The 23,019-nt window shown below is 38.0% G+C and overlaps 1 protein-coding gene across 1 annotated transcript in view; it reads left to right on the plus strand.

Annotated features, from left to right (window-relative positions):
• Positions 1 to 23,019, plus strand: part of ASB4 (ankyrin repeat and SOCS box containing 4) — a 118,518-nt gene that overhangs the window by 23,730 nt on the left and 71,769 nt on the right. The window contains exons 3-4 of the mRNA XM_059933882.1: positions 13,029 to 13,072; positions 14,331 to 14,473. Of these exons, the coding sequence (XP_059789865.1) occupies positions 13,029 to 13,072; positions 14,331 to 14,473 (187 nt within the window). The remainder of the gene's footprint in view (positions 1 to 13,028; positions 13,073 to 14,330; positions 14,474 to 23,019) is intronic.

Consider the following 23,019-nt stretch of genomic DNA (forward strand, 5'->3'; position numbering starts at 1 on the left):
GTTATATTTGTATTGCTCTGAATATTGTCTCTTCTCCATTTTTCCTAAAAGGACTTTTCTAATAGTATCTTCCAAAACTTCTATTAGATAAAATTTGGATCTTCTGGATGGATTGTTTGAGATTCTGTCTTCCTCTTCTTACTTTACATCTTTTTATTGTGTGTGTGTCCTGTATTCTGGAAAAAGAATATTTGGGTTTTTCCTCCAGCTCACTAATTTGCTCTTTTTGTGTGTCCCATCTGCTCTTCTACTCATCTATTGAATGATTCATTTCAAAGATGAAGCCTTTAATTTACACGATTGCTGGCTGATTCTTTTTAAAGAATTGCTGGTTAAAATACTCTTGGAATATACTGTATCAATTAAGCTTAGAATAAAATAACAAGTCCTTAAAATGGCCTAGATTGTCCTAGATGATCAGGCTCCTGTGGATTCTCTGAACTTCCCCCCTTTTGCGCATTCTGCTCCAAACACTTTGCTTTCCCTGCTATTGTCAAAATTTCAAATCCTCCACACACAGATACCTGTTCCCCTCCCCTGCTTGCCCTATTTCCACCCCCCCGGACGTTATAAGACTTGCTCCCACCACTATTCAGATCTCCACTCAAAGGTTACCTCTCCATCAGAGAGATAATCCCTGACTACCTTATCCAAAGCAGTACTTAATACCCTCAAAGACATATTCTCTCTCTCCCCCCTACTCCTTTCTTACTCTGCTTTATTTTTTTTTAATTAATTAATTAATTTATTTTTGGCTGCATTGGGTCTTCGTTGATGCGTGCAGGCTTTCTCTATTTGCAGTGAGTGGGGGCTACTCTTCGTGTGGTGCACAGGCTTCTCATTGCGGTGGCTTCTCTTGTTGCAGAGCACGGGCTCTAGGCGCGCGGGCTTCAGTAGTTGTGGCACGCGGGCTCAGTAGTTGTGGTACGCGGGCTCAGTAGTTGTGGTACGCGGGCTCTAGAGCGCAGGCTCAGTAGTTGTGGTGCATGGGCTTAGTTGCTCTGCGGCATGCGGGATCTTCCCGGACCAGGGCTTGAACCCGTGTCCCCTGCATTGGCAGGCAGATTCTTAACAACTGCGCCACCAGGGAAGGTCCACTCTGCTTTATTTTTGTCCAAAACACGTTTTGTGCTCTGATATTTTCCTTTGCTTATATTTTTGTTGTCTGTCTCAACCAGTAAAAATTGAAATGTCCATGATGGTAGCAACCTTGCCTGTTGTGTTTACTGTGGTATCTCCTGAAGTTAAAGTACCTCTTACATAACAGGCAAGCTCAGGAAATATGTGTTAAATAAAGTAGTGATGGTGTCTAAAGTCCAGTGCTGCCAGCTCTATTAACTATTTCTTCACGTGTGCATTCTTTCATGCATGGTACCTCTTTCTCATGATGCTGGCTAATCTCAACTGTTAAGTGGTCGTGTGTGTATCTTTGTATTTGTGTTGCCCTGTTTGGCCATCCTGGGAAAGCTCCATCAATTTACTCCAGCCTGCATATGGGGGAGATTCATGAAATGATGCTGGGAGCGGACTGGCAGACCACTTGCAGTCACTTGTGGGAGAGGCAGAAGAGACTATTGATTGGGGTGTACCTATAGCTACAGGAGGGATGGACACTCTTCATTCCTCCTGTTTGTGACCATTATTCCAAGATCCTAGTCCTTCCTTTCCAGTGGAGGCCTCTACATGTGTTGTTGCTGCCTGAAGGTGGGCACCACTCTTGCTTGTTTCTTTACACAGGGAGAACCATGGGGTGGTTGACATACTTGACTGCTCCCGCTGTAGTAACCCTGTCATCTTTCTGTCCATTGCCCCAGGGCTCCCTTCTTCTTCAAAGGTCTTTCAACCAAGTGCATGAAGCAGCACACTTTCCTTAAAAATAATTTTTTAATTTTGAAATAATTTATGACTCACAAGAAGTTGCCAAATAGTACAGAGGATTCCCATGTACCCTTCACTCAGTACAATGTATGTAATACGTTGTCAAAGCCAAGAAACTCATTTTGGCACAATACCATTAGCTCAGGTGCAGGCCTCATTCAGATTTCATCAGTTTTGACATGCACTCCTTTTTTTAAAAAAACAACTTTACTGAAATTATGATTCATGTACCATATGCCATACGATTCATATACCACAAATTCACCCATTTAAAGTGTACAATTCACTGATTTGTCGTAAATTCAGAGTTGTACAACCATCAACATAATCTATTTTAGAACATTTTCATTACATCCAAAAAGAAAACCCATACCCATTAGCAGTCACTCTTGATTCTCTATCCTCCAGTCCTAGGCAATCACTAATTTACCTTCTGTCTCTGTATATTTGTCTAATGTTTTCATCCATTTTGTAGCGTGTATCAGTACTTTATTCTTTTTTATTGCCAAAAACCATTTCATTATATTGATGTACCACATTTTGTGCATCCATTCATCAGTTGTTGGACATTTGGGTTGTTTCCACTTCTTGGCTATTATGAATGATGCTGTTGTATACTGTGTTTTTTTGGGGGGGGTAGTTCTATAAAATTGTATGGCATAGATTCAGACAACTATCATCACAACCAGGATACAGCAATGTTCCATCATTGCAGATAAAGTCCTTCATTTTATCTCTTAATAGTCACACACTTTCCCCATCCCTAACCCCTGGCTACCACTGACCTGTTCTCCATCACTGTAGTTTGTTACTTTGAGAAAGTTATGCAAATGGAATCATACAGTATTCAACTCCTTGAGACCGGCCTTTTTTTTTTCCACTCAGATAATGCTCTCGAGATCCATCCAAGTTGTTGCATGTGTCTGTAGTTTGTTTCTATTTATTGCTGAGAATTATTTCATAGTATGGGTATATCACTGTTTGTTTATTGATTCATCCATTGAAGGACGTTTGGATTGTTTCCTGTTTTGGGCTATTACAAATAAAGCTTCTATGAACATTATTTTATAGGTTTTTGTGTAAACATTAGTTTTCATTTCTCTAGGATAAATGTCCAGGAGTACAGTTTCTGGCTCATGTGATAGTTGCATGTTTAGGTTTTAAGGAAAATTCCAAACTGCTTCCCAGAGTAGCTGTATCATTTTACATTCCCACTAACAATTTATGAGGATTCAGTTTCTCCACATCCTCTCTCGTGTTTGCTACTGTCAGTAATTTTTATTTTAGCTGTTTTAATGGGCATGTATTGGTATCTCATCATGGTTTTAATTTGCATTTCTGTAATGACTGATTGTATTAGTTTTCTATTGCTGCCCTAACAACTTACCACCACTTTAGCAGCTTAAAACAGCACAAGTTTATTGTTTTATACTTCTGTAGGTCAGAAGCCTGACACAGGTCCCATGAGGCTAAAATCGTGGTGTAGGCAGGGCTTCATTCCTTTTCGGAAGATTTATTTCCTTGACTTTTCTAGCTTCTAGAGGCCGCCAGAGGCTCCTGGCCCTCCTTCCATCTTCAAAGCCAGCAATATCACATATCTTTGGCCCTTCTGTTGTTGTGTATCTCTGACCATAGCCAGAAAAGATTTTCACCTTTTAAGGACTCATATGATAAAACTGGGCCTACCTGGATAAGCCAGGATAATCTCCCTATCTCAAGGTCCTTAACTTTTTTTTTTTTAGATTCTTTTTTTTTTTGACATGGACCATTTTTAAAGTCTTTATTGAGTTTGTTACAATGTTGCTTCTGTTTTATGCTTTGGTTTTTTTGGCCCCGAGGCATGTGGGATCTTACCTCCCTGACCAGGGATTGGACCCGAACCCCGTTCACTGGAGGGCAAAGTCTTAACCACTGGACTGCCAGGGCAGTCCCAAGGTCCTTAGCTTTAATCACATCTGCAAAGTCCCTTCCACCAAGTAAGATCATATATTCACAGGTTCCAGAAATTAGAAGGTGGACACCATTTGGAGGCCATTATTCTGCCTACTGCATTAATGGTATTGAAAATTTTTAAGTGTACATATTTTCTATTCCCTTTGGTAAAGTGTATGTTCAAATCTTTTACCCATTTCTAATTAGATTGTTTGCTTTACTGTTGAGGTTAAAATACTCTTTACATGTTCTGGATATGAATGTTTCATTGAATACATGATTTGCAAATATTTTCTCCCAGTTTTTGTTTTGTATTTTTATCTTCTTAATAGGGTATTTTGCAGAGCAAGCATTTCAAATTTTGATGAGCTCCAATTATTTCTTTTATGAATCATGCCTTTGGAGTCATATCTAAGAACTCTTTACCCAACTCTAGGTCACAAAGATTTTCTTCATGTTTTCTTCTAAAAGTTTTATAGTATTACATTTTACATTTAAATCTGTGATATATTTGTCCAGAAGCAGCTAATATTTTCATCTTTCTGCATTATCAGGACTTTCTGAGCAAAAATTACTAGCAACACAGGCTAAAGTTTAAGCATTTTATTCCCATAAATTTCCCTGTATCACTGCTTGAGCTACATATCACAGATATTTTTAATTGAAATTTTTATTGAGATAATTGTAGACTCACATGCAGTGGTAAGAGATAATACAGAGAGATCCCTCATACATTTTGCCCAGTTTCCCTCAATGGTAATATTTTGAAAAATTATAGTATAATATCACAACCAGGATATTGACATTGATGAAACCCATTGATTTTATTCAGGTTTCCCCAGTTTTACTTGTACTCATTTGTATGTGTGTGTGTATTAAGTACTATACAATTTTATCACCTTTGTAGGTTCATGTATCCTCTACCACTGAGCAGTTCCATTACCACCACCACAAGGGTCCCTTATGTTGCCCTTTTACAGGCATACCTCTCTCCTTCTCATCCTTCCTTTCCCCACCTCCTCACAACCACTAGTCTGTCTTCATTTTCTAAAATTTTGCAATTTCAAAAATGTCACATGAGTGGAATCATACAGTATGCAATTTTGGGGGATTGGCTTTTTAGCATAATTCCCTGGAGATTCATCCAAATTGTTGTATATATCAATAGTTCATTTTAAATTAATTGCTGAGTAGTTTTCCATGGTCAGTGTAACTGTAACAGTGTAAAAGTTTGTTAAACCATTCTCCTGTTGAAGAACAACTGGATTGATTCCAGTTTTTGATTATAACAAAAAAGCTTCCATGAACACTCATCTATAGGTCTTTGTGTGAGCATAAGTTTTCATTTCTCTAAGATAAATGCCCAGGAATGCAATTGCTGGGTAATGTGATAGTTGCATGTTTAGTTTTTTGAGAAACTGCCAAACTGCTTCTTGAAGTAACTGTACTATTTTACATCCCTACCAGAAATGTATGAAAAAATCCAGTTTCTCCAGATCCTCACCAGAATATGGTGTTGTCATTATTATTATTTTTTTTTATTTTAGCCATTCTGGTAAATATGTAGTGATAGATATCTCATTGTGGTTTTCTACAGTTCTGATGTGCTGTATTTTCATTTTAATTCAGTTGATTTAAAAAGTTTTTCCTTGGGACTATTTATTTGACACATGGATTATTTAGAAGTAGATTGTTTGATTTCTAAGTGTTTAGTGATTCTTTTCTTTCTGTTATTGAATTCTAGTTTGACTCCATTATGATCAGAGAACATACTTTATATGATCTCAATTCTTTTAATTTCTTAAGGTTCATTTTATGATCTAAGAAATAGTCTTTTGTGAATGTCCCAAGCGCACTTAGAAAGAATGTGTATTCTGCTGCTGTTGGGTAGAATGTTCTTATAATTATCAATTAGATTTCTTTGGCTGGGTATTGTTTAATTCTCTTAAATCCTTCCTAACATTTTTTTCTGCTATTTCTACTAACTTTTAACAAAGGGGTATTGAAGTCCCCAACTGTGATTATGGATTTCTCTATTTCTCCTTTCATTTCTGTAAGTTTTTGCTTCATGTACTTTGCAGCTCCCTTTTTCCTGTGTTTTCGGCCATTTATACTTAAGGTAATTAGTGATATTTCAGAATTCATGTCTGCCATTTATTATGTGCTTTGTTTATTCTCTTTATTTTTCATTCTTCTGATTTTTCCTTTCTTGTCTTTCTCTGTGTTGCTTGGGCATTTTTTTTTTCATATTCCATTTTGATTTATCTACAGTATTATCTCTTGAGTCTGTCTCTTCATTCAGTTTTTTTAAGTTGTTGTTCTAGGTATTACAATAAGTATATGCAGCTTACTGTAGTCTATTATTATCAGTATTTTACCACTTCAAGCGTAATGTGGATGCATCACCATCATTTAGGTCACTTTATTCTCCCTCTTTATAATATAGTTGTCTTAAAATATTACTTCTACATACACTGAGAACCATATCAGACACTGTTATAACTGTTAAACATGATTTTTTTAAATTGCAAGGAAAAATAATCTATTGGATTTGCCCATATGTTTTATCCTTTAATTTGTTCTTTCTTCATTTTTGATGTTCTTTGTTTTCTTCTGTTATCATTTTCTTTCAGCATGAAGAATTTCCTTTAGCTATTCTGTCATTCTGCTGGGGATAATTTCTCTTAATTTTTTTTTTATCCTCAAATTCTTCTTATTCCTGAAGCATTTTTTTACTGGATAAATAATTCTGGGTTGACAATTCTTTTCTTTCAGCACTTGAAAAATTTTGTATTACTTCTTCTGACCTTCATGATTTTTAATGAGTAACCAGCTGTTATTTGAATCATTGTTCCTCTGTAGGTAATGTGTTGATTTTTACCTAACTGCTTTCAAAAGTTTTTCTCTTGTCTGTGACTGTGATGTATGTAGGTATAGATTTTGGAGAATTTATTCTGTTTGTGGTTTGCTCAGCTTCCTGAATCTGTAGGTTTATATCTTTCATCAAATTTGTGAAGTTTTTAGCCATTATTTCTTTGAATTGTTTTCAATACTGCATTTTTTTTTTCTTTCTTTCTTTCTGGGACTTTGATAACATGAATCTAAGATCTCTTGTTATTATCCTATAGGTCCCTAGGGCTCAGTTTATTCAAAAAACATTTTCTCTATGTATTTTTGATTAATTAATTTCTGTTAAACTATCTTAAAGTTCACTGATTCTTACCTTGTATCTCCATTCTGTTATTGAGCCTGTCCAGTGAGGTTTTTATTTAGATTATTGTATTTTTCAGTTCTAGAATTTCCATTTAATTTTTCTTTACATATTCTATTTCTTTGCAATATTTTCTATTTTTTAAAATTTGTTTCAAAATTGTTCACAATTGCTTGTTAAAGCACTTTAGACAGCTTTTTGCAAATCCTGCTCAGACAATTCCAACATCTGTGTTATGTAGATGTTGTCATCTATTGATTGTCTTTTCTCATTTGGTTTAGACTTTCCTGGTTCTTGGTATGACAATTGTGTACTGTACCCTGGACATTTTGAGTATTGTGTTATGAGACTTTGGTTCCTATTAAGTCATCTTCTTTAGCAACCTGTTTAGGTTCAGAATGCATATCCTGTTACTCTTTTGGTGTACTATAGTTCAAATATCAGTTTAGTTTATCAAGACGCTGCCATGCTATTCTGATCTGCTCTGCTTTGGTTACCCAGATGACTGTACTGCATCCCACAATCTCTCAGCACTGTCTTGGTATATGGAAGGGTACCACCTCTTTGTTTCATGGAAAGTTTGGAAGACAAGGTTTCACCCTCTGACTCATGTGGTGAGGGTCATCTCCTTGTTACTACAGTGGGAAGAGTGGAAAACAGAGCTCTGCCCCCTTGGTCTGCCACTGCAGTGCCCAGTGTGGTAGGGGAGAGGAGTGGTGCTTTTCCTAATGTTCACCCCCCCAGAACAGGCAGGTATGGTTAAGGAGTTTGTGTCTTGTTGGATCACCTTTTCCTGGTCCTCTGGCTAGAGAAAGCAGACTGTTCTTGGGGCTGTTTTCTGTTTGTGACTGTTGATGTTTCTAGGTTCTCTAGCATTCAGGCTGAGGTATTTATGAGGCAAGAAAAAACTCAGGGAATTTACTGCCAGGTTGTTCCTCAAGTTCCAAGGTCCCTAACCATTCCACTTTATTTTCTCCTCCCTTTAGAGTCTTCTATAAGTGTCTTACATTTTTGTGTCCAAGATTTTTGTTGTTGTTGTTGCTGTGATTAGTGGGAGAAATAAAATGGAATGTGTTTACACCATTTTGTCTGGAACCAGCAGTCTCCAGAGCAGCACCCTTTGGTTTTTTTCCTCATATTTAATTCCATTTTTAAAATTTTTCTAGGATTCCCCCAAAGTTACCCATTTATGTTTTCCTCTGTAGTAATGGATTTTAAAATCACACATCTTTTCTGTTACTTCTAGTTAATCACTATGGAAGGGAGAGCTTCCACATGGGATCAGTTTGTCCTCTAGAACCAGAGTATAAAGAACATTTGTTTCTGTGAATTTATTTTATGTAAAGGGCTTATAAAATATAAAATTTAAATTATTTAAAACTCTCTTAACAAATCCTGCTTATTGAGAATAACAAAATTACATGCAAGGAAATACTAATTTCAGCAAAAATATATGCATCAATTAATAAAGCATTTGAATGATTAAAACTGGGATTTTTTTCTAGCTTTATATATATAAAGAAATACCACAGAGACAAAGTGAGCTATTGGATTGAGCTGCTTTTGAGAAATCAGACAGCTATTGATTGGGGAATCGTTGCTATGGTTGACTCCATGGCAACAGTTGAGATGAAAGGTGAATACGAAGGGGCAAGAGAAAGAACTTAGATGAGAATCCCAAGTAAAACCCAGAGAAAAGGAAAGAAGAAGGGTCTCAGGGGGACTTCTAAAAAGATTTGTCAGAGGTTTAAGAGGAAGACTGGAGGATCGGTGAGCTCTATATAACTACTGAGATAGAAAAAAAAAAATAGTACCATTTTGAAAAGAACCATGGATTGATATTTGTCTTCAACTTAATCATCCATTATAATAATTACTATTACTTACAGTTTTACTACAGAAATTAACATGGACTATTTGAGAAACAAAGGTAAACTATGACCGTTGTGGGCATGTAAGGATATTAATTAAAGTGGAAAGATGCCCTATTGCATTAAAGAGCTTATACAAATTATTTTATCTGATTAGTGTGAGTTTAAGACAGATGGATAAAAATTTTGTAGCTAAGTTAAAAAAAAAAAACATTGACAGGTTTCAACATACTTGTAAGAATGTTTTATTTATTTACTCGTCCATAGCAGTTCAGTCCTTCACTATATAGTTGAGAGTATTAATTTAGAGGTTGTCTATTAAATCTTTTTTAGTAAATTAAAAGCTAACACGTAACCTATACCAGAAAATGAAGTTTAATTACTTTAAAAATTCTGAATTATATTATTGGAACATAAATGCATGTATATAACTTTTAAATAATTACAATAACATTTGTAATGAATAGTAAAACACTACCAAAGATTCTGTTGGATTTAAGTTAATAAATGAATTAAAATTATAATTAGTAGCTTGTAAGCAAATGGTGCTTGAAAACAACAAATGCAAATAGTGCTTGAAAACAATGCCTTAAATATCTCCCATATTTTGTAATTATTAATTAGCAAACTACTCTTTTACAGATTGGATCAAGGAAAGCTTCAATGCAGCTAATGAAATTATCATAAATTTGAAATTAGTCTGGCCTGAATTATATTCTATTCTAAAGCTAAAAACTTGATTTACATTTTAAATTTTAAATGCTTTTCATTTTCTTTCTTCAAAACCTTTCCTCAAGTCTGACTGTTTTGTTAATAGTCAACCTTTCTCTCCATGAGACACATCAGTAGTAAATTGAATGAAATCAGGATTCTTTTCAACTCTTTGAGAACTCATTTAAATGACTGGTACAGGAGTTCTGTGCACCAGCTTTGAAGACATTTTATGCTACCAATCTTGACTTAAAATCATCTCAATTTACACAAACTAGGGAAAGGTAAGAAGTCGTATATTTATTGTCAATGATAAGTTATTTTTTCCAATATTAAATTCTAACTTAAATCCTATAAAGAACATCTAACAAAATCTTTAGTTCACTTGAAGGCTGGATGTGTGTTACCTTTGAAATATTACTATATTCTATGTTTTCTGTTACAGTAAAAAAATTAAACAGTTCCTGAGAAGAATAAGAAAAATAGTAATATGTATGTGTCAATTATATATCAATAAAGCTGGGGAAAAATGCTAATGGTAAAATATGTGAAACTATAGTACTTCATTCTTTTCTGTTCCATTTCAAATATTATTTCATACCTAGTATTCCTACATACAAAATCATTATTATTATAGACATATTTTATTCTGGCCATACCCAGGTCACAGCCAGGCACAACTGGGGTGGACTCCTGGAGTCCCTGGCCTAAGTGCTTGATCCTGTGCTAGATACTGAGATGTCAACAATCAATATGATGCTATCAGTGCAGTTATGGAAAACATATGTGAAAACATAATTTTTATGGAATCCAAAAAGCAACAATGAAGTATGTTCAAAATACTGTGGTAGTGCAAAGGAAGAATTTATAAGCCTGAAGGAGTCACAGAAGACCTTCCAGATCCCCGGCCTTGTCTGCCTTCAAAGAAGTATCAACTGAGGGCAATTCTTCATGATTAGAATAATGCAGTTTAATTATAACAATGAGCTGCCGTTTATTGAACTCTTATGTACTAGGCACTATCCTATGCCAAGTAATTAATATGCCCTGCTTTTGATATAATTCACACAACAATCTCATGTCATAGGTATTTTTATCATCCCCATTTCATTGATAAGGAATCTGGAGTTTGGAGAGGTGAAATAGCCAGTCAAGGCCACAGAGTTCTTCTAAGATGTGGGGATGGCATGGTGGGGACCTGGGTCCAACAGGTAATGGCACATAGCAGGGGCCTCATTTAATATGTCAGAGTGTGAATGGTGACTGATCTCTGTATGGGGATTTGTTACATTATGACCAGGTTCAGGGGCGTGGATTACTAAAGGGTGTCTTTAGGAAACTAAGGAAGAATAAAGAAATAAAATTCAGTCCTGAGGATAGCATCATAGAGCAATGGCTTTTGTGCAACAGTATAGCTTACTGATACCCCTTGTGTGTCTGGATTCAAATCCTGCCTCCATCAGTATGGCTTGTGTGACCTTAAGAAATTTATTTAACCTCTTAACCCTTACTCCTCTTCATTAAAAATACATGAATTATTCTGTGTTAAAACTCAATAGTAACCACTTAATAAACATTAAAATTCTTATTATTGACCTCAGAGAGTGGGGTAGGATGAATTGGGGGATGGAGGTCACAAACCCTCAGAAATACTGTGTAAAATTATGTGTGGGTACATAGAATTATAGAGAGGATGGGAACCTATATCTACACACAAGTGTGCAAAAACATCACATTATGCAATAAACTTTAAATCAAGTTAAACTTGACCTCAGGCCCCCATTCTGCCTTGGATGGCAGGAAATCCAAGCTTGGTCATTACTGATACTCTCCCAGCCCCATCCTTGGGCAATACAAAGCTTCCCGAACTTTCTGGGAGGCCTCCCATGAATGGATTGGCAGGTTGTTCTCTGTACAACCTCAGGGGGACAATTCACATCTCAAGAGGCTTGACCACATTCCTGAAACAGGAGGGAGGAAAAAACAGAGCATGAAACAACCCACCAATTAACATTTCAATAAATTATCCAGCCACATGCTTTTTTTTTTTTTTTTTTTTGAGGGAAGAAGAAAGTCCATGCCTTTCATTAGATTCTCAAAGCAAAGAGGGAGCCTGATTTGATCCAGTAAAAGAGATGGGTGTCAAACCTCTGTGCTCCACAAAGCAGGAAAACATCACATTTGCATTGATTATAGACCCTTTTCATAGTGCTGACACATCTATGAGCTTTGAGTGGCCTCATTATTTTTTTATTAAATTGGGTCAGGGTGGGGGCCCCCCATTCAACCTAAATGCAGATGGGGTCATTGTGACTGAACCGCAATATACACAATAGGTAATAAATTCTGGGAAATGAAATCTGTCATCAGACCACTCTTTCACACAACAGAAAACAAGATGGGGTATAACATTGGGACTTGAGGCAAAAAAGTCTCCAAGATAAAGAGCCAGAACTGCATTCATTGAGTTATAAAGCATTTGGGGAGGCCTCTTCTTTGGACAGAACAGGAAAGGGCCAGTATTGATTCAGTAAAAAGTATGTAAAACTACTGAACAGAAGACCTGGTACGTGATGGAGGGAGCTTGTGGAATACACAATGATTTTGCAAATAAATGTGGACACCTGAATAGCCGCTTCATTATCAGCCTCATCTTCAAATACAGGGGGAGAGAAAGTGCTTTCTGAGGAGTAGTAGAAGAAACACCCAGGTTAATGAAGAAAGCCTATACTAAAAGTCATATCTGTCATTTTAAGTGCTCATTACAATGGTTATTTTTACTAGCATTTAATTTTTATAAAATTCAATTCATCAGACCTAGACCCATGATTAATCACCTAAGTATGACTAGACAAAAATGGGTACTAATAAACAGTAAGAGAATGTCTAAGTCCCATTTTTAGCATTGTTCTTGCACTAAGTAGTGTCCACTTCTTACATCCCATTGCCTTTGGAAGAATCTGCAAGTCCCTATTTCATGACAGTTCAGTTTAGTCTTTTGTCACATTGATTTCAGAATTCTTTAATAATTAAAAAAATCAGTGCTTTCAGAGTTCTGACATGTCATACAATCGTACTTTACACTTTTTTATCACAAAGAAATCATTCATCCATACAGATAGCTGAAGATTCTTCACTAATGTGCATGGTGTAATACAAAGTACATGAAATTTGAGTTAGATTCAAATTATATACCCTGTTTCTTTGTTAAGTGGGATTACAGTACCTACCTTATAGTACCACAGGTAATATAAGTAAAATGTCAAACACAGTGTCAAGATATGGTCAGTATTGAATAAATAGTTTTCTTACTTCAAAGTAAAAGTACTAGACAACTGATAATGAAGACTATTTTATCTTGTGAGTTCTAGAACTGTGGAATTTTTGATCTGGAAAGGCCCTGAATATGAACTTTTATTTTACAGATGAGGAAACTGAAGACCCGAGGAGGTGAAAAGACTTGTTTAAGGTGAAATATCTAGCTTTCTCATTAAGTAACTGTTTGCTGAATGAAGGAATAACATTACATCATCATCAGAAACCAATTTCCTGTGTGTCAAGTAATGATCTATCTCTTAGAAGCATGGCCTATGACCACGTGTGACAATGTGAAATGTAAAATATGAAAAAGATTGATAAGATTTGTATGTATCTTCTTCTTAAATATATTTTTCATTGAAATTGTTGAAATCTATGTATTAAATTGCACTTCACACTTAACTAATTTAACTTGTCTATTTAGGTTAAAAATGGCATTTGATTTATTGTTCTAATCAATTACCTACTTATACTTTTATAATTATTATATATTCCATATTTTTTTAAAAAACTAAGTCACACGTGGCATATTATGACAAACAGTAGGCCATTTAATTGCTGGTTCATTGTCCAGTCATAAAAAAATAGAATTGTTGGAAATAAATTCATTAGTATAAAATACAGTTAATTTGGCATATTTCTGATGTTCAGAAGTTAGTAAATTTTATTTTCTACTCTATCAGTCTTATCAGATTTATATACAAAAAATACAAAATGGTAGATTTCTATATAAAAGAAGAAGGCATTATGATGTATGAATTTTAAAATAGTTGTTTCCTAGAAATTGCACTGAGGCAGCCCTGCCTTCCTGGGGTTATTCAGCAGCACTTCAGCTTATATAATTACCACACTAGCCTGTCTTACAGAGCCCACAAGGCACCCAGGTTGGTCACCATGGCAACAGATTCTGAATCAGAGTAGCCCATCCTAATACAGTGCACAGAGCTTCTTCTTGGAAAAAGTTTTTGGTTTTTGTTTTTAATTTTAAACACATTCCCCCAAATTACAGGTATACAATTTCTGAATTTTTGTTCTAGTTTCGTTATAAGTGTAATCTGACCATTAAATGTCTGGGCGCACAGTTTCTTGAAAAGCGAAAGAAATATAATGCAAATATTTAAATACAGATCGCTTTTTCATTCTGGGCACCATTTTGAAAAGAAGAAGATAACATTTCAGAATAAAAAACACCTGGAGAAATAGCTATGGGAGGAAATCGACTCTCTTTGATCTTTATGTTGCAGTAAAAGCTCTTTTATGCTTATTTTTAAGACTCTTAAAATGCATAGATCTAAGCAAATAAAATACTGTTTTTCCATTAAAATTTTTTAAAAATGAACAAACACATGTAGCAAGGGCCACATTTATAAACCTTGTGCAATAAAATTCTCTTTTTATCTACCAAGCAGAGAGTACACAGATTTGCTCAAGATTCCCTGTCTACCCCTGCGCCGCCAGGAGGACAGTAAAGCCTTGCAGAGGCTGCATCGGCAGCTGCTTTCTCATTTCTTGTTTGCTGTGTGGACAGGCATTGCAGCTGTGGTGACTGACGGTAAGAAGAAAGGCTGATGATAATTTTCGCACTTCCCCATCCATTAATTCACTTGAAACTAAAGGTAGGGTTTTCTTCCCTCTCCACCCCCCCAATTAGGAAAGATATTTATGTTTTATTTAAAATTCCTTTCTAATCTATCACCAAACAAGAGAAAGAAATTCACACATAACTCATAGTATATGACCCTGTTTACAAAGTAAGCTCAACCTTTTGTTTGTTTTCTTCTAGAGCTTTAAAGTCAACTCCTATTTTATGCCATATTTCCATTTTCAGCCATCATTGATACCAGAGTGACTTGGTTCTTGATGACCTCTTTGAAATGTCTCCTTTTTTCCTTTCCCCTTTGGCTCCATTCTTACTGTGTTTTCTGAAGTATCTATCCTGCCCGAATGCCAGCAGCCCTGTGACTTAGGGAAGAAGGTACATTTAATCCATTCTACAGAAAAACAGATGCTCCCTTCAACGAACATGGCTGGCCTCACAGAAAACAGGGCCGGAGTTTGAGTCTTTTTTTTTTAATATTTATTTATTTATTTATTTATTTTTGGCTGTGTTGGGTCTTCGTTTCTGTGCGAGGGCTTTCTCCAGTTGCGGCGAGCGGAGGCTACTCTTCATCGCGGTGCACGGGCCTCTCACTGTCGTGGCCTCTCCCGTTACGGAGCACAGGCTCCAGACGCGCAGGCTCAGTAGTTGTGGCTCACGGGCTTAGTTGCTCTGCGGCATGTGGGATCCTCCCAGACCAGGGCTCAAACCCGTGTCCCCTGCACTGGCAGGCAGATTCTCAACCACTGCGCCACCAGGGAAACCCTTGAGTCAGTTTTGATCCCCAGAGCTCCTGCTTCAGGGACCATGTTATTTTCCCTTCTCTTTCCTGTGGGCTTTCTCATTTGCAAAACAATGTGGATTCCAGTTCCTGCCTTTCTAACTACTGGAAAGAGGAGGAAGGTCAGGAGTGGCAGTGTCAAGGACCCTTGATACGCTGAGGAGGCCCCCTCTATTTCCACAGCCTCCGGTATACTTAAAAATGAAGACATGCCAAAGTAGGGTTGTACTGAACTTAAAATATTTACACTTAGCAATTACTTTTGTAGGAGGAACAGAGGCCCTCCAATGTTGTTAGTGTATCTCTGTGAACATATGTATCTAACCTCATTTGGAAATATAGACAAATGTCTGAATTTTTGGCCTGTAATGAATTTGAAGTCCTGGCCCAGTACCCTCTTGCCTCAGTGGAGGAATGCCCCAACCCCCAACATGAACTTCAGGAGTCCAGAGGACAGTGATGGTAGCAACAGAAGATTTCAGTTGGGACAAGGGTGGCAGGTTAGTAACAGCTAATACCGTAGAACATTTACTGTGTACCCAGGACAATTCTAAGTATTTTATGTGTGCTAACATATTTTGCTTTCTTAGACAGCTACTACTGTTATCCACATTTTTATACATGAAGAAACTGAGGCACAGAAAGATTAAATAACTTGCCCAAGGTTTCACAACTAGCAATGGTACGGAGTCTGTACTTTCAAGCACTGTGCTACTCGATCTCTTACTGAATGCAAAGCAGAAACCACAAGGACCAGAGGGGGAGTGTGAGTGTCCTCAGACTCACAGCAAAGGGTGGTGTGTGGTGTGTGGTGGTGGGAGCATGACACAATATCACTAGTAAAACTAGGCGGGGCTCAGCAATGCGGTCCGTTTTGATTCTACCCCCATCTGATGGGGTGGTTGTCCCCAGGGCTGCAGGAGGTGGGGAAACAAGGTTGACCCCTGCACTCATATTCTCTCCCCATAGGCCATATGATGTGTTTAAACCATAAGTGCCATTTTTCAATGACACCTGGAATCAGATCTAGCTTCATAGGCATGTGACTTGGGCAGTTGCCCAGGGCCCTGTGCTCTGAAAGATCCAGCACTTGTATTAATCCTCTACTGTCACCATCTTGAAAGTCATAGTAATTTCTAAACAGGAGATCCCATATTTTCACTTTGCACTGGGCCTTGCAAATTATGTAGCCATTCCTGTGTGGAGTCCTGAGCAATCTGGAGAAGTTTGTAGCTCCGATTTTCCAGGAGAGACAAGGTTCTATTTCCTGTGATTCCTCTGGAACTGCAGTGCTATAAATCTGCAGTTGCCTGTTAGTGGATTTGCATTTTACTGCCATGTAGTGCTTGTCTTCACAGGGGAAAGCAGTCAGCTCTCACTAATAGGGGCTTTAAGGATGTTCTGCCTAGGTCCATGTGCATAGCCTTGAGCAAATAAGGCTCAGGACAGACTCCAGATTCAATAGCGGGGCTAACTACAAGAGAGCCTCTTTGCAGAATGATAAAACGTTAGCACCTCAGCGAGATTTGCAGCCAGCCCCAAGCAGTGCTCCTGCAGCCTCACACAAGTCCAACTCTACAATTTCAGCTCAGGTCCTTCTGGGAATCTCTATTTCCCACCTCACAGTGTTTGTAGAATTTAGCCATGCTATAGTTAAGTCAAGATTTGCCAAAACTTGTAGAGAAAATTCAAACTGCCTCAGTACAGGGAAGCTAATCTGATAAATCCTCCATTTCCTCTCTCAATCCTCCCGCAGTCTGGCACTAGAATAAATGATTGCTCACCAGTGGCGAGTTTCCATGGAATCAGTCGCTCCTGAGGCCTTTTCTGAAGTGAAGGGCAGTGAGCTGATTCTCTGCACCAGGGCAGTAATGATACCAGTGAGCAGAAACTATGTGGGGGGGAAAAGCCAACTTCTCAGAGAAGACAAAAAGGGAATTTTGTGCCTGTATCTTTCAGAGGAGCCAGAACCCTCATATTCAAGGAGATATTGGGGAGGGGCTGAATTAATAGTGATGGCCAACATCTTCTAGCATTTACTATGCCCCAGATACCCTTGTAAGAGCTTTACATATGTCAACCCAGTTAATCCTCCCAACAAGCTAACGAGGTAGGTATTATGATGATCTCCATTTTAAAGGTGAAGGACCCGAGGTACAGAGAGGGTAAGCAGTTAAGTCAGGAGAGCAGCTGTGCGGCCTCGGCCGTAGGAGCTACAGGTTCATGCAGGACAATAACAGGCAGTGAGGAGTTCCTGGTGGGGCCGGCTGTGTGTGCAGCTGCTGAGTCTGCGTCCTGTTTGTCCTCACAATAAACCCCCATTAATGAGGGAAGCACGATTGGTCTCCATTGCTCTTGCAACCTGAAAGAGCCTATAGAATACAGATCCTATTGTGAATGCTTTTGTAATTTGGAGGTTTCTTCTTTTTTAATAAATGGAATAATCAGCCCCTTAATGTATCCATAGGGAATTCAGGAGAGGGATGAAGAAGCGGCTCCTGTTTTTGAGGCATTTGCAATCATTGTTGGAGAGACAGAGCCAACAGATGGGGAACAATAGTAAGAGACTCAAGGGCTGGTGGAAGCGAAGGGTGCGGGAAATCAGAGAAGGGAAGGTGTTTACTCACTGACTATCAGGTTAGATGGGATGCGGGATAGAAAGAAGAAACTGGGTGGCTTTGGACACATTTCCGCTTTATACTTCACCTTCAGCAACTGTAAAATAAAGCCATAAATTATCTCAAAGACTCCTTCCAGGATTTTTCAATGAATCCTGACCTTTTCTGTAAAGCTGGCTTTTTATGTGTGGTATTTGCTAAAAGCAGAGGCATACCTATAACAGATAGGGCCCAGACTGTACATCACATGATCAGGTTGATACCATTTCCTGACCTCACGTTAGTCCCCCAAGAGCATACGTGTCCTGAACTGTATAGCCCATTAGCTTTTCTTGGCTATTCAATTGAATGATTACCCCAGCCGTTTATATATATAAACGGCCATTTGTATTTTTCTCTGTTTTTTTGGCCAAAATATAAAAATAGGATATACATAGACTATAGCACTTAATAATATCTTATATGTTTTGATTTTTTTTTTACAAAATGTTTATTATAGCATTATTTATGCTAGTGAAAAACTAGAAAAAAACTGGAAACAATAATAATCGTTTAAGAGGTAATGTTTTGATATTTTAAAGAAATAAAATTTATCAGATGGGATAGTCAGTCATCTCACTCATTATCATTTAAATTTCTTTTCTTGGGTCTTTGTTTTTGTATATTTCTTTCAACATTCTAAGTTACTGTAGCCCCCAATAGCTGGTTGTGATCACTTAACATACAGTTTCAAGTCAATGAGGTCTGTGATGGAAATAAAACAAATTCTAAAAACTCATTTTTATATTATATGCATACCATGTTTTCAACAGCAATTTTTTTTTTTAATTCAGAACAGGCATGTGGTTAAGATAAAAATTATCTGATGTTCCCAATCACTGAAATATAGAAACCATAATCAGGGAAGGGCTTAGGAGGTATTTTTGTGGTATGATCCTTAGGACGAGGTAGCTTTCTCTAACCTGGCAAATATTCTATAGAGCCCATAAACTAATTGTTCTTTAAGTGTGGTCCCCAGACCAGCAGCATTGGCACTGAACAAATTCTCAGGTCTCACCCAAACTTAATCAGAACTTTGAGAGTTGGGGCCCAGCAGTCTGCAATGTAACAAGCTTTCCAGATGATTCTGAAGTACCTTAAAGTTTGAGAACCCTTATCATAATTCAGGCTGCCGATAGAATAGAATAAGTCATCAGTTATATTTAATGACTATCTTTTCTTACATAGTTCTCCCTATGCCCAGCTGGATACAGAATTTGGACGTAAAATTACAACCCAGAGTATTGGCATTCCTCAGTGATTCCCATTATTGGTGGGGTTTAACATGAACTGCTCTATTTGCATTCAAGGCCTCCTATAGTTATAGACCCAAATCAGCTGTCCAGTGTTATCTTCTATTTCTCCGGTTGAGATTCTTTTTATTTTAGTAAAATTGGATTACCATTCTCTCCCTATGCCCTCACTCCCTGCCATGAGGGATAGTTGACATAGGTTAAGACTGGGAAGGGCCTTCAGTGAGTGGAGATTTTAGGGGAGAGCGCATTCCTAGGTGGTGCCACAGTGTAACCAAACACCTGATGTTTTTCGGTTTCTATCAAAATCCTATGTCAAATATCACTTCTTCCTCTATGAAATCTTTCTTGAGCCTTCAGTCAGAAGGTGTGAGCTCTTCCTTCCATAATACTCTCACAGTATATTCTCTTCTGCCCTGTTGTGTAGTCTGTATTTCTCATTTCTTTGATTCTACTATAAGTTCTTGAGATCGGGGGCTGCATCCTCCTACTCATCCTGCTGCCACTCCTACCAGAGTGTCAGACACATAAATAATAACTCTGTCAATAGTTGTTGAATTGTGGTATGCGGTGGCAGGACTGCCAGTGAAGGCCAGAGAGTCATCTGACAGCTTCCGGCCAAGTCTGTTAGCTGTATGAGTTAGGTGTATACTGCATGCCTGTCCCCAGATATTCCCTTGCAGGTAACTGACGTTCATTCTTGTAAGATTTATAGAAAGTTCACAACCCGTGTTTCAAATACAAAGTCCACCTAGGAAGGATCAAGAAATAGAAGAAAGATCTGGAGGACAAGCCTAGCTCTTTTACCCCCTGGCGCTATCAAGGGGCAGCCTAAGAGACACTAGAAAGGACCGGGGCTGGGAAACGGGAACAAATCTTTGATTTCACAGTCTTGCCTGGGGCCTTGACTGACAGTAGCTGCTGCTTTCACCTCCATCTGTGGCTTCACGCCTTTTTAGAAGAGACTCAGGAAATCTCCTTCTTGTCTTATAGGGAATATTTTCAGCCTAAGAGGAAAATTCTGAGCATGAGAAGCAAGCTTGCCTTGCTTTCCCACACCCAAAGACAGAGACTCATAAGACAATAACCGTCTGGAAAGAATCTAAAGACACATGGTACAAAACATATTTAGTTTATTATTTTAAGTGCTCTTCTTAATACCGTCGCAGTGAAAACAAACAGTAGACCGACAACCGCCCTCCCCCTCCAAACAACGTTTAACTTATATTTATGTATTTGCTAGCCACTCACATCTTGAAATTCATTCTATAACATCATAGACCCATGGCAAATTCTGAACAGAGAAATTCATTGTAGGAAAATATGATCATAAAAGATATGGTTTAAGTGGATAAACCCCCCAAATTTTTAACCCATATTTGTGATTTAATCTGGATCAAGTTTTATCTGCATTGGCGTATATATTTTTTTTTCCCCAGGGGATACTGCAGTTGTTTTTCCAGGTTCATTTACCGAGTAACACTGCCATCATGTGGCCTGGTGTGTTAAAAACAGTACATAAATGACAACTCACAGCATGCCTTTAATTCTCTCTCCAGAAAAATGTTTGCAGCTTTTAAACGTGCTTTGTTGTTAGAAGCTATATTTGTGGATTTCTTTCTAAGAGAGCATTCTTAAATACCTGCCAAAGGATGAACTGTGTGTCAGCTTTTGAATCCCCTGAATACATAGCGACCACAACAGAATATCACCTATATAGAATAATAATTGAACACTGCTTGTTTTACAAATTTGTAAAGTTTTCATAAATTTATCCACTTTAAAGAGAGTGGGATAACTTTCTCGTGTGCACTAAAGTGGCTGCCTAGTTTTTCTTCACACTGCTAAGTCCATTCGGGGAGAGGAGGTATAAAACGAGAGCTGTAGGGAGGCAGCATCAAAAGCTAAAGTATGAAGCTTGACCCTGAGTCTGAGTCTCCACCTTGCTACTGATTAACTGTGGAATCTTGAGTAAGTCACACAAGCTATCTGGTCTCAGTACTTTTTTTCCTTAAGTAAGTAGGTTTGATACACTTAAGTCAAAACTGTTTTCTAGTTTAAAGTTCTGTGATTCTACTTGACAAGTAAATAAGTTCTTGAAAAAAGCAAGAATGCTGTTTTTCTTTAGGTAGATTATGTTCCTATGGTTTTCCTGTAACTGAAGCTTTGTCTGCATGACTCATCATGCAAAGTTTTCTCTGTAAGAACCCAGAGATTATGTGTTATGTTCAGCAGCACTCCAGCACCAACAGCTTTCATGCATTTTGTGGGCATTCACAGCTTAGTATCTCCACAAACATAAAATAAAGTTGAGGAATCTTTGCAATTGGTAAACAGCTTCCTGGCTTCTGAGAGCTGTAGGTCTTCACGGACGTTCCAGAATGTTAGAAAAGACAAGTCAGAACAGTCTGATGTCTTTATCACCTGAAAGGGAAGGGCAGTTTTCTTCCCTCTTCCTTTGTAAATTTGTCAAAATTAAAAAGAGGATGCAAATGCTGCATATGTTCTGATGAGACAAAATTGTGGTAAGTGATTCCCTCGAGCTGATTTTGTGAAGTGTGTAACAGGGTGAGGGATGGAAATACAAGCTGCGCTGGGCGTTTGAACCATGCTGGAAGGGCATGTAAATGCAGGCCAGTTGCTAGGAGACCTGGAGCACAGAGTCAGTGCCCCCCTGTGTGCGCAGGGATGTTTTATCTCAAGAAACCTTGTCTTTCACAGTCAACGATGACATTAAAAGTAGTCTGTCAAAATTCAGGTGGACCAGAGCTTGGTTATTGCCTGTGTCAATCCAGCCATTCTGTCACCCACCACTCATTAAGGGAGCAAATGAAAGAGAACAATGTAACATGGTGCCAGCGACCAGGAAGCTCTAGAAAAGCTCAGAGTGATGCACTACAAATTCAGTCTAAATACTCTCCCATGGAAGACAGCTGGTTTGTTCGCTGATATTAATTCCAAGTGTGTAGTAGTGGCTAAAGAATGGCTTCAGCATTCCAAAGAGAAGGATATGAGGCCACAAATAGAGTTCTAAGCGAAGATGTGCTTGAGAAGGATTTTGAGCCCTATTGCTTACAAAGCAATCATTTCAGTGATTTGTCGGATTTTTAAAAACAGATTTTATGCTAAACACACGCTTCCAGTTTGTAATTCCACCAAGAACTTTAGAATTGAGACGGTTTTAAGAGTTCTTCCAGCGCCCCCAACTGGTTGAAGACAGAAACTGACCCTCTCTGCGGGCAAGGGCAATGGGCAGTCCATTCAGAGAATGGGGCACGGACTTCTGCCCTTGTAAAACACTGTCAAGCTTTGCCAATATCCAGGAGACCCCGAATTCAATGAGAGAAAAAAAAACCGAAAGGCTGAGGAGTGGGTCTAGTAGGTCTCATTTTGATTTAGAGGAAACTGAGTCGTTGAGAGGTATTTTGAATTATTTGAAACACACAGCTAATTATCACCAGAGCTGGGAGCACAACTGGGTTTCCCAGTCCAGTGCTCTTTTACAGTAACCCCAGGAGCTACTCAGGAGGGTTTTCTTTCTCAGGAGAGTTGTGATGTTCTGTTAGCTCTCACTGACATGAACGGCAGCAACAGTAATCCTGTAATGCTTCTGGAATGCTTTACAATGTACAAATCACATTTTTATACATTGTTTGGTTTGATTCTTTCAACCATGGAAATTGTTCTTCTGAAATAGTATGCTTAGCACACAGACTTGATCTGCATTGTTACAGAAGTATAGCTGTAATGGTACTAGTTTGCGAGGTCTCTGTTATAAATCGTCTGCCATGCCCCAACATGAAGGGTGAT

This window comes from Balaenoptera ricei, chromosome 9, assembly GCF_028023285.1.
Source record: "Balaenoptera ricei isolate mBalRic1 chromosome 9, mBalRic1.hap2, whole genome shotgun sequence".
Taxonomy (NCBI): domain Eukaryota; kingdom Metazoa; phylum Chordata; class Mammalia; order Artiodactyla; family Balaenopteridae; genus Balaenoptera; species Balaenoptera ricei.